This window comes from Humulus lupulus, chromosome 7 (genome assembly GCF_963169125.1).
Source record: "Humulus lupulus chromosome 7, drHumLupu1.1, whole genome shotgun sequence".
Taxonomy (NCBI): domain Eukaryota; kingdom Viridiplantae; phylum Streptophyta; class Magnoliopsida; order Rosales; family Cannabaceae; genus Humulus; species Humulus lupulus.
In genome coordinates, this window is record NC_084799.1 from 5661927 (window position 1) to 5674211 (window position 12285).

The following is a 12285-nucleotide window of genomic DNA, read 5'->3' on the forward strand; positions in this document are numbered from 1 at the left end:
GCATAGTATCTTTCTGCTCAGCTTGTTTAGAGCTGGCTTGATCACTAAATTTCATGTTAGTTTTATAAAAGCAGTGCTCATTGAATATAACATCACGACTGATAATGCATTTTTTCTCATCTATTAACCAAAGTTTATAACCCTAAATACCACTTGGATAACCAAGAAACACGCCCTTCATAGACCTAGGATTCAACTTCCCCTGACTAATATGAACATAACTTATACAACCAAAAGGTTTCAGGTGACTGTAACTTGGTTTATGACCGGACCAAACATGTTCAGGAACCTTACAATCTAATGCAGATGAATGTGACCTATTAATGAAGTAGCAAGTAGTTGCAGCTGCCTCTGCCCAAAATATTTTTGGCAAACCTGAATCAGCTAGCATGCATCTAACCTTATTCATGATTGTTCTGTTCATTCTCTCAACAAGACCATTTTGTTGAGGGGTGTTCCTAACCATATGGTTCCTAACAATGTCATTTTCAGTGCAATAAGAATCAAACTCAGCATTACAGAATTCCAAACCATTGTCAGTTCTAAGTTTCTTAACTTTCTTCATAGTTTGATTTTCTACCATAATTTTCCATTCTCTAAACCTTCCAAAAGCTCCATCCTTAGTTCTAAGAAAATGGATCCACACTTTCCTAGAATAATCATCAATAATAGAAAGGAAATATTGAGCTTTACCGAGAGATAATGGAACTTGGGATGAACCTCACAAGTCAGAATGAATGTATTCCAATATTCCTTTGGTTTTATGAGTTGAACTTGCAAATTTCAACCTGTGAGCTTTTCCTACAACACAAGTCTCACAAAACTGTAAGTCTGAAATATATTTAGAGTTCAAGAAACCTTGCTTACCAAGTTCTACCATTCCCTTGTGACTCATGTGCCCAAGTCGTTTGTGCCATAATTCTGTGGTATTAGATTCTGTAGTTGAATCTCCAGCAGACCCAGTTATGGTCTCTCCTTGTAGTATGTAAAGTCCTTGTCTTAGCTCACCTCTCATAAACACCATTGCACCTTTGGATACTCTCAAGACTCCACCTTCAGCTTTGTAGCTATATCTTTTGGAATCTAAAACACCAAGAGACAACAAATTTCTTTTTAGTTCAGGTATAAATCTAACATTAGAAAGTACCTTTATGGTGCCATCTCTCAATTTGATCTTGATAGAACCAATTTCTTGAATTCTGCATGTGCTGTTATTTCCCATCAACACTTGCCCTATACTTTCTTCTTTTAGATCAAAGAACCAATCTTTTCTTGGTGACATGTGAAATGTACACCCAGAATCCATAACTCATTCATCCTTAGGATCATTGGTTGACACAGTCAGAACATCAGCTTCCATAGATCCATCTGTGACATGAGCTTCATCTTTGTTCTCTTGCTTTTGTCCTTCATTTCTTCTCTGTGGGCAGTTTTGTCTGAAGTGACCTTCTTGGTTACAAATCCAGCAAGTTTTCCTTGGTTTTGACCTGGATCTTGATCTCCCTCTGCTTTTTCCATTTCTATGGTTGTTGCTATCTTTTCTTTCAGATCTTCCTCTCACACTTAGACCTTCGGCTTGAGATCTTGACACCTTAACATTAGCTTTCAGATCTAATTCCTTTGAGTATGCAGCACCAATCACTTCTTGCAGTGACAATGTATCTTTACTATACTTCAAGGTCTCAGATTATCATAAGCCTTTGGGAGTGAGTTCAATAGAAAGATTGCTTGATCCTCTTCTTCAATCTTTACTTCAATTGACTCCAAATCTGAAACTAGCTTGGTGAAGTCGTCTATATTATCATCAATAGACTTGGATTCCTCCATCTTGAATCCATAGAATCTTTGTTTGAGATAGATTCGATTTGGTAATGCCTTGGTCATGTACAACTATTCTAACTTCTTCCACATATCATGAGCTGTTTCTTCTTTGATTACTTTCCTCAAAACTTGATCATTCAAACTCAGAATGATTGTGTTCTTTGCCTTTTTCAGCACCTCTGCTTTGTTTTCCAACTTAGCTATCTTACTTTCTTCTTGTAGGGCTTCTTCACATCCAAGATTACCCATATGAGCCATCATCTTTGCACGCCATAGACTGAAATCATTCTTGCCATCAAATTTCTCCACCTCAAACTTGGAAGTCGACATATTGAAGAGAATTGCTCCTGGCCAACGAACAAGTTCTCAATTGCGGAAGTACTTTGAAGTTTTTGATCTTTCTTGGAGAAAATCACAGTCGAAGATGGTGAAGAATGCAGCCACTCTAACCTGGCTCTGATACCAGTTGTTGGGGTTGATTAGGACCTGCACAACACAGCGCACGAAGAATAGCAACAAAGAAGAACAAGTAATAGACAATTTAAACAAACCCAAAATAATCAAAAGTAAAACACAAAAGAAAGAACACCAAGAATACTTGGTTCAGATACAACCAGTTTGGTTGATCCTACATCCAAGGCTAGGCAGCAATGCCTAAGTCAAATCCACTATATCTGAAACCAGATTACACCCTCCAAGCTCTCAAGATTACAACAACACTCATCCAACTTCTTTTGAAACACTCTCTCACTAGAGTATTACAACACAGTTCTTACTCTCAGCCAAGACTCTCAGAAATTGAATACACTTAGGTTGATTAGGCCTAAAACTATATATAGGGTCGAGATACAAGAACTAAAGAAACAAACAGAAACTAACTATAACTAACAACAATTAGTTAGTCTGTTACAAATTACTGGTGTCCGCGCAGATGCAACTAGAAAAAACGTAGATGCAACTGAAAACATGAGAAAACAATGAGCTTTCATTTTGCTAATCTTTTAATTGGTTGAGGAAAAAAATCACAATCTTCACAGTACTAATGTCATAATATACACAAACAATTTACATTAGCATAAACAGAAAATCAGTTGGTAAATACAAGATATATATAGATATATATCGACATACACGCATGTATACATACAAGTGTATAAGACTAACTCAGGAAAGAGAAAACAGAGTTCAAAAGGCAATAATTATTATATAGTATTGCTATCAAATTATATGATACGATGTGATATGCCTAATAGCAACCCTTTTCCAAACTAGTTTCATCAAGTCCAACACTATAATTTTATATATTTAGTAGTTCAAAAGTATAAGCCCAAGTTCACTGAAGGAGAGGATTAACCACAGCTCCAACAAAGATAGGAGTTTCAGAAGTGTCTTCTCTTGTGATCATGAACATAAATGGATGGTCTGCAATGAATTTAATGAGAGGAAAATCGTCATGGCCACCACCAAAAAAGTGATCAATGAAAGGAGGTTCAGTTCTATTTTCATCAACTTCAATACAACAACTGTGACAAACTTTCATATCATCAATGATAGCAGTTCTGGGGTCTGGTACTCCTTCTAACATCTCCGCATCCTTGTTCATGTTCAGCCTCAGCCCCATTTGCTCCATAATATCAGAAACTTCTGTGCTATACTTGAACTTGAACTTTGGTATCATTATCTCTTCCATTTTCACATACTTGTATTCGAACTGTAGATTAAGTAGTGGTGAGTCTGAAGTCAATTGTTTGATCAAGTCGTGCAGCCCATCTTTCTCATCAGGAAGAAAAATGTACATTGAGAACAGTTTTACACCCTTTTGATTCACGACATGATAAGGCAACTTAAGAATCTTACACCCTTGAGAGGATCCATATGGAAGGTAGAGGAAAGAATGAGTTAAGAAGGGAACTTGAACAGTGTTACCATCTAAGGTGTAGAAATTCCAAGTAATGGTTCCAGATGGAAGTAATGCTCTTGACCTTTTACGAGTTCTTTTGAAGTAGAGAGCATTGGCAAGGATTAGGACAGTATCGTTAAGCAAGAACTGCTTTGGAACACTGTCTTTGATGTTCCCATTTGTTGCTTTCTCCACCCAAGTATTAATTTCAGTAACTGCTTCTTCAAGCTTTCATGAAAAATCAACATAAGTATAGAACCATAAATGAGAATGATGTCATCTATTATATATAAGAAAATTTTCGTATAGGCTTCACATTCAGTGAGGCTCTTCAGCGACCGTGAATACTTTTTAATGCGATTTTTATAGTGCAGTTATTCAGAGCATTTGTAAATTTTCATAAAATTTTGAATAATTTATAGCACCATGTTTCAACTTAATTTTCGATAACTTACACTGAAAATTTGTAGATACTATTTCTAAATAAGTTCAATATACACACTGTCAAAACAAAATTACACCAAAAAATATTCATCGAAACACTAAGAGCACACCAGTAAACTTAAAGTGAAAAGCTCCTGTGGAAAATCGTCCTAGTATGTGTATATGATCAGTGGGACATTAATAAGCACACAACAAGATCACTAATCAAGGCTAAGTACATATATATATATATATATACACACACATATATGACATAAAAGAAAAAGAAAAAATTAAGACGGTTTACCTCGTTGGCAAAATCTAGTGCCATGGAATCTGCTCTGTAAGTGGTCTTCAAAACCTGTTGAAACGAAGGCTTGAGCTTGTACTTCTTATCCACCCAAGCGCCATTGGCAGAGGACAAAGGTAAGAGCCCTTTGGTGCTGTCAAGTGATACCATAGCCATTAGTCGATCAGACTCAGCGATTAGATCAGCTATACTTCTCAGTCCCATTCTCAGCCTAAAGAAGAACATCATCTGCTCTAAAGCTTCTCCTTTCAGTCCAGAAGCCACCATACTCAGCAGAATTGTACACGACAATGGTGAAACTATAAAGTTCTTGCCTAATAAATCTTTAGTTTGTTCGTACATAAGGGCTCTCTTCATTACCCGTATGCATAACTTCATGGTTGAACTTAAAGTTAGCCTTTGAGTTTGGAGAAAACAAGCTTTGATGAGAGAGCTAGATGGGTTTCTTTTCTTCTCTTCTATCTTCGTTTCTCAGTTTAAGTTATTACAGAAGAAAGAAAAGTTGATTATGACCATCCATAATCATTTAAAAGATCTAGGAGAATCAAATGGGCTCACTGTAATATAATTATTACGATGTTGACCAACCCGAGATACCTGAGGAGACTTTACGAGAATGTAACATTATATAAGTTTTGTGTGTAAAAAAATTTGAGTTAAGGATTATTTGGCCTAACATGTGTAATTGTGTTCCAATAGATATAAATTAACGTAAAATAAAATTATTTAGTATTTATTCAGAACATAAAAAATATTAATTTTTTTAAATTATGTACTAAAAAAATTTGCTATTAAAAAAGAAATAAAAGATGATATATAATTGTGGACTATTAAATTACAGTAATTAGTTGTATTATAGTAAATAAAAAAATAGTATTTACTAATGTGTTAAATTTGTTTAATATTATATTTTATACTAAATTTGGTGTATTATATTTTGTGCCAAATTTATCAAACTGAGAGTCTTACCTGTGAGTATTGGGGCCTTAACAAAATTTTTGATATTTTTATAATATTTATATATAAAATGGTATTTTTGTAAATTATAAGGCTTTTTGTATAGAAAAAAACATTTTTAAAAAATGAGTCTTTTTTATTTTGGGGTCATAGACAGAGGCCTGACCCGCTTATTAGGAGTGAACATTTGACTCGAAAAACTCGAAAAACCCGCAAACCTGCCCAACCCGCAACCCGAAAACTTGTTTTTTGGGAACCCGCAACCCGAAAACCTGCCCAACCCGCAACCCGATAAACATTGAGGTTTTTTATCTTGATCTATTGGGTGTTTATCATGAAGCTTAAGGACTCATGTTGAACTTTGAGAATCATAGGTCTAGATTTATCTTGGAGGATAAATGACTTATTAGAAATGAAGAAATTTCTATTTTAAAGTGATATTTTATTATCATTATGTGAGAAATGTGGGGGTAATGCTCCAAAGTTAATCAATTTATTTTGTTGTTAATCAATTGATTAATTTGGTCATCCTATCAAATAGGTGATTTTGAATTCCACATTCTAAATCACATTAGCTATATGTGTATAGAATGAACAAATCTACACATGTTTGGTGTCGAAAGTCGTTGTTTGTAATATTTTGATTCAAGAAGAAATCAATTTAAAAAATAAAGGAGAATTTTAGAAACAAAGAGATTTCTAGAATTAATATTAAAATGTTTATCTTGGATATAAAACTATAAAATAGTAGAGGTGTTGACTATGGTCAAAATCACTATTTTAAAGGATTAACTATTTTAATCAAACTATGGCTAGCAACAAAGTTTGAATAAAATAATGAGAGTGTCTAAGTATGCATACATGAGAAAAGAAATGATTCAAATGGAATTATTTCTACATCTCAAAGGGTGGGACTTAGACTCCCTAAAGAGATTTACGGTTGATGGTAACCTATCTTAATACTAGTCACCAAACTAGTACACTACAAGAAAAAACAGTATTCATAACACTTAAAAAGTGCTATCTGGGACTATTGATAGCACTTCTGAAAATGCTAACGTAGCCCATGTTATTAAAAGTCCAGTCTTTTCTATAACATTTTTTGAATGTTATGTTCGGTGTTATCTTAAACTATTCAATAACACATTTTTAGGTGCTATAATATTCAAATAATAACATTTAGATACAGTTTTTGATTATAAATTTGAAGTTTAATCTTGTACTTTTTTCATAACACTTTTCAACTGTTACATTTGATTATTTTGATAACATTTTTAGTTTGTTATATTATATAAACCATAACGATTTTTTACGCTTATAATATGTTTTTAAATCATAACATATAGTAATAAAATTTTAAATTTTATTTTGATAAGTATACTTATATGGTTTTTTTTTAATTAAAAGATTTTCATTATTGTATTTTGATAAAAAAATTCAAAATTAATCATAAAATGTAATTCTCACTAGATTGATAAACCATAAGTATTACATTAAACAATAACTAATTCAAACCATGAATGTGTCTACTTCATGAGATCTTAGTTCTAACTTAAGTTTGAAAGCATAACATAATAAAGTTTTATAATCTTGAACAATTTTTACTTCAAAAATGAAAAATAGAAACATTACAAGATACACAAAAGTAAACCATGCGTGAAACTTGCTCCATCCTTCAATTCATCATCATTTGTGCACTTGTCTTTGTTGCGAGTCCATTTGTTTAGCTACAACAAAATTTAAATAAGTAATGCTTCAACTTAAAGTTATAGTAAACTAAAAGAGTACATAAAAAACGTTAATTACCTAATTATAACTTCATCAGCTGGCCATGCAATTATACTACCTACAGCATCTTCTATAGTAGACATAATTGTTGAAGGCCTCCACAGAAATGCATCATTCTTTCTCACAAGATCTATCCCCACTTTCATAGCATTAGGCCCAAGAGGAACATGGTGAACCTCATCCTTTGGGTCACTTGAGATAAAATAACCTTCTGCAATAATTTGTCCAGATCCAATCCAATCTAATATTTTGCATTTTGAGCCAAATGTGTGGTTCTTGACACTCTAACAATATATCAATATAACAAATTCAGCAGCAGTAAATGATTTTATATTGAATATTATATGTTTTAGATTTTATCATTTTCATATAATTAGTATCATAATTACCTGAGTGGAATGAACATGAGAATTTGATTGAACATTGACATTTGATTGCTCCTCGCTCTGAGAAGATGTATTCTATTTACAAGTAAGATAGAAAGACATGAATTCAACATCAAAATTAAAAAAAAAATACAAAAGTAAAGACTAACCAAAAAATTAAACATGAATCTTAGTTATTATTGCAATTCAGCCACATGAAAATATAGTTTGAGCATCAAAATACTTACTTGATTTTTCATTAAAGAAACAATGAGTTGCTCCATGTGTTGCATTTTGTCGTTCAAATCTTTGCATTGACCTTCTATCTTTATCAAATGGTCATCTCTTTCTGACACAATTTGCAACTTTGACCGAGTAACTCCTCTTCCGAAAGCTCTCATGTATGAATTTTTTTCAGGACCAAGTACTTTTGTGAGGATGTCTTCATTAACACTTGTAGTTGAAGACATAGCAGGATCTTTCTTATATTCTTCAACCAAATCCTTCAAAAATAAATAGTATCAATAAATGTATTCAAACAAATGAGTAAGTTAAAACTAAAGTCACATGATTTTGAAAGGGCAAGGTGTATACAAAAGCTTCAGCCACTTCTGAATTTACTGGTTCGCCATTTTTCTTCTTATGTGCTTTGGTCCAAACATCAACTCTAGAAGGTGGTGTATTGGTTTCACTATGGTTCATCTATCAAAATAAGAAAATAAATTAAAAAAATATCTAAACCAAATTCTATAATAAAACAACTGTAAAGATGTTTGGCTTTACCAATTCATCAATCAATCTTGCATAACCTTTGCGACTACAAGTGTGGGGTAGTTGCTTTGTCCGTATTTTTTTGAATTTCTCGCTTGTAGCCTAAGAATATAAAGTTAATAGAGACATTAAACTATAAATTTTAATCATAAATATATTTGGTTATAAGATGTTAAGAATAAAATACCTTAAACTCGGCACTATTTTTTTCCTTAACAAAACTTTTCCACTCATTCATAGATTTAATATTATCAGGCTTTAGTTTCAATCTTGCTTCTTCATTTGGTGCATTTGTTATTTTAGTAACTAGCCTTGATTTCGAAGCTCTCCAAAGATCTGCCATACTTTTGAATATATAGGTCTTTTGCCAATCTTTGTCAACCTTATATCTTGCCTAGTAAAATTAATAATAGGTTAGTATTAATGTAAATGAATTTCAACAAATTTCATGTTCAATGCATAAAACCTGAGTATATATACCTGAATAGATTTCCATAAGACCTCTTTCATTCCTAGAGGAATCTTCCTCCAATCTTTTATTGTTACTGGTACAATTTCTCTAACAAGTGCACCCAAAAATGAAGACAAAGATATTGATGTTGCACCTATTGGTTGTCCCTTTGAGTTAAACTTAACTTCCAAACGACCATCACTGTCTATTGCAATAGACTTCATTTTACTAGGGCCTCTAGTTCTCTTTTGGGTAATAGGTGCAACAACTTCTTCAGGTAGTTCTTGTTCGTCAGGCAAGTTTTCAACAATTGTGTCTGGCAAGTTTTCAACAATTGTTTCATTTGGGTTTTCTGGGATTTGTAGGCGTTGTGATTTTGTTGTGGCTGTTGGTGAGATGGCATGATCATTTGAAGGACTAATTTCTACTTCAACCACTCTTTTAATAGATCCCCTAGTGGCTATCTTTGAAGCTAAGAATGGAGAAATTAGGTCATTAGTAGGTGGTCTCACTATTTTTTCAAGAGAGTCTATTGGTTGTTCAACCTCAAATAGATTTTTAAGAGATCTCCTTGTCACAGGGGAGATGGGTACTTCTTCTTCATCAGAAGAGTCATTTCTTACAATCATTCTACGTGTATTTTTCTTTGGAGACACATCCTTAGTATATCTCTCTTCAACAACCTTATCAATTTCCAAATTTAGTCTAAAGCTCTTCCTCTTTTCATTGAGGAGTTTAACTAATTTTCCTGTAGGTATGTGTTTTGGCCTCTTTCCTTTTGTAGATGGAGGTGACATATCTTGTACTTGGCAAACTCTTTGACTAGTTTCTGATCAACCGTTTCTATAATTAGTAAGATTTTTGATGAGTTGCAAAAATCATATATAACAACATATTATCAATTATCACAAAAAAAACATATAATAAAAGTCAGAAAGAAAGAAATAAATAGTCATTCTTGGCATCAAAGACATATGTTTTCAAGAGTTCTTCGCTAAAAATACACAAATAAGAAACAACCAATTAATGAGCTAAAGTATAAACTGAAATTTCCATCGATTACAACTTTGAATGTCAAGTGCAACATCTTCTACAATTTACAAAAAACACAACAATAATCAAACTAATATACCCTCACAATCATCTCTAACATATTGTTCATCTTCCACTACATTATATAACCTAGATTCAGTAACTTCAGACATTACAGGCATGAATTCTTGCTCATCATAATTTTCCATGTTATAAAAACCTCTAGGGGGTGCCCTAATCACCACATACCAATTGGAAGAATCATGTTCTCTTGAGTAGAAGACTTGTTTAGCTTGTGAGGCTAAAATAAAAGGGTCTCTACCAACAGACCATTGACTTTGGTGTAGATTAACTAAAGTAAGACTATCCTCCACCCTAACACCGTTAGGGACATTTGCCCAATCACATTTGAAAATTGGAATCTGAACTATATAGTAATCTAACAAGATTATCTCCCTTATAACCCCATAGTATGAAACTAAATTAGGAACTTGAGATACATCTTTGGCACTAGATTTACACATAGTTGTAGCTTCAATTGAGACACCACTATTCTGTGTGGACTTCTCAATGTCATGTACATGGAATCTTTGACCATTGATAATATATCCAGTGTAAGAAGCAGCATGTTTTCTGGGTCCATATGCTAGCCATTTCAACAAATCAGTTTCATCACAAGTTGAGGAATGCATAGGAACCTATACAAATAATAGTATGACATTGTTAATTTTCTTAATGATATTTAAAACAACTGATATGAACCAGTTAGTTTGCATTAATTTACCTTTTCCTTCATCCATGTTGAAAAAGTTTGTATATGTTTCTTCCAAAGTAATCCACTATTTCTCTCATATATTTTGTTTGTTTTTTTCAACTCCTCTAAGTGAATCCTAATTTATAGGACCAATGAGTTAGTATTACTACATTTTTAATAAAAAAAAAAAATAATTTCTAATATCAGACACTTACTCTAGAAAAGGCTCCACAACAAATGTATTTAACAGAATGTATCGATGTGCAATTTCTAACAACTCATCTGTCAATATAATTTCTTTCCTCCTAGAAATTGGACGACCTTCAAGTATCACATCATTTGACCACTCTTCATTTCGACCTTATTTTGTGTTTAGTTCAATTGAATGGTCAGTGAATTCATTACAAAAGCTCACACACTCATCTGCAAGATAACACTCTGCAATACAACCTTCAGGCCTTGCTCGATTTCTGACATAATCTTTCAATATCTTCATGCGTCTATTAATCACACAATTGCTCATCATTAATAGAATGTTCACATAAACTAATAAGAATAAACAAAACAATTAAGTCTTAGTGATTTACCTCTCAAATGGATACATCCATCGAAATTGGACTGGTCCACATAGTCGTGCTTCTCGTCCGATATGAACCACTAAGTGAATCATGACATCAAAAAATGATGGTGGAAAGAATCTCTCTAGTAAGCATAAAGTTTCAATAACATCATTTTCTAATGTCATTGTAACGCCCCAACTCCTGGGACCGTTACGGTGTACCTTGTAAATAGTGCTAAACTCGCTAATCGAGACATTTGGCCAAAATCGTGATCTAAGTATGATTAGCGGTTTAGGGATTAAACATTTTGGTTAAGATATAACGTTTCACTAGAACGTTTAACATATACATTGGGATCCCGAAAATACAATTCAGAGTTTATTACAGAAAATATTTACAACAGGCCGTTCTAAGCGGCAAAACAGGGTTCAACCCTAGTTCCACTTTAAACCCCGACCGTGGCGGTCGAGCAGCCGCATATGTACACATCATAACCTAAGCCCTCCAACTCAAGGATGGTTTAGCTTCCTCTTGCCTTTACCTGCACCACATAGCACCCGTGAGCCGAAGCCCAGCAAGAAAACCCAATAAAGCATGATATAATATCAACAACGATCATAATAACCATTCAGGACTATCAGTCCAAGCAAATAGGTGACAATAGCCAAAAGTCACAATAATGAGCATCGCTCCCTTTAGCCATGTGACGATAGGGTCACCACGGCTTAACTGATAAGTGATTCTTTCATAAGTTTGATCAGGACAGGTGCATGGTGAATGGTCACCAACATAACCTTCCTCCCGACTCTAGAGTCGTGCTATGGACAACGTCCCCTAGCCATGTGACAAACAGTCACCGGGGTCATATACCTTGGCTATAAACATCTGGTCATAGACCAGGCAAGCGCTTATAAGTTCTTCGACCTTAGGGTCGGTCTCGCACTAATGCCATGGAGCTATTCAATGCGTGATCATCGACCTTAGGGTCGGTCTGGCATTAGTGCCTTAGAGCCACTCAATGCACGATTCTCGACTTCAGAGTCGGTCCAGCATTAATGCCATAGAGCCATTCAATGCATGATTCATCGACATTAGGGTCGGTCTAGCATTAATGCCATAGAGCCATTCAATGCGTGATTCTCGACTTTAGAGT

At 33.9% G+C, this 12285-nt stretch overlaps 1 protein-coding gene across 1 annotated transcript; it reads right to left on the reverse strand.

Moving 5' to 3' along the window:
* Positions 1-3154: 3154 nt before the first annotated feature.
* Positions 3155-4811, reverse strand: LOC133791275 (serpin-Z1C-like). The gene is made up of 2 exons (XM_062229204.1): positions 4452-4811; positions 3155-3949 (listed from the first exon to the last, which is right to left on the reverse strand). The coding sequence occupies exons 1-2, from the start codon at positions 4809-4811 to the stop codon at positions 3155-3157; spliced, it is 1155 nt and encodes a 384-aa protein (XP_062085188.1).
* Between the last annotated feature and the right edge of the window lie 7474 nt (positions 4812-12285).

What these genes read in the sequence shown, in the direction of transcription:
- LOC133791275 (XM_062229204.1), bottom strand. Translation starts at nt 4,811, where the DNA reads ATGAAGAGAGCCCTTATGTACGAACAAACTAAAGATTTATTAGGCAAG. An exon ending in CACTAGATTTTGCCAACGAG is followed by an intron (nt 3,950 to 4,451) that starts GTAAACCGTCTT and finishes TTTTCATGAAAG; the next exon opens with CTTGAAGAAGCAGTTACTGA.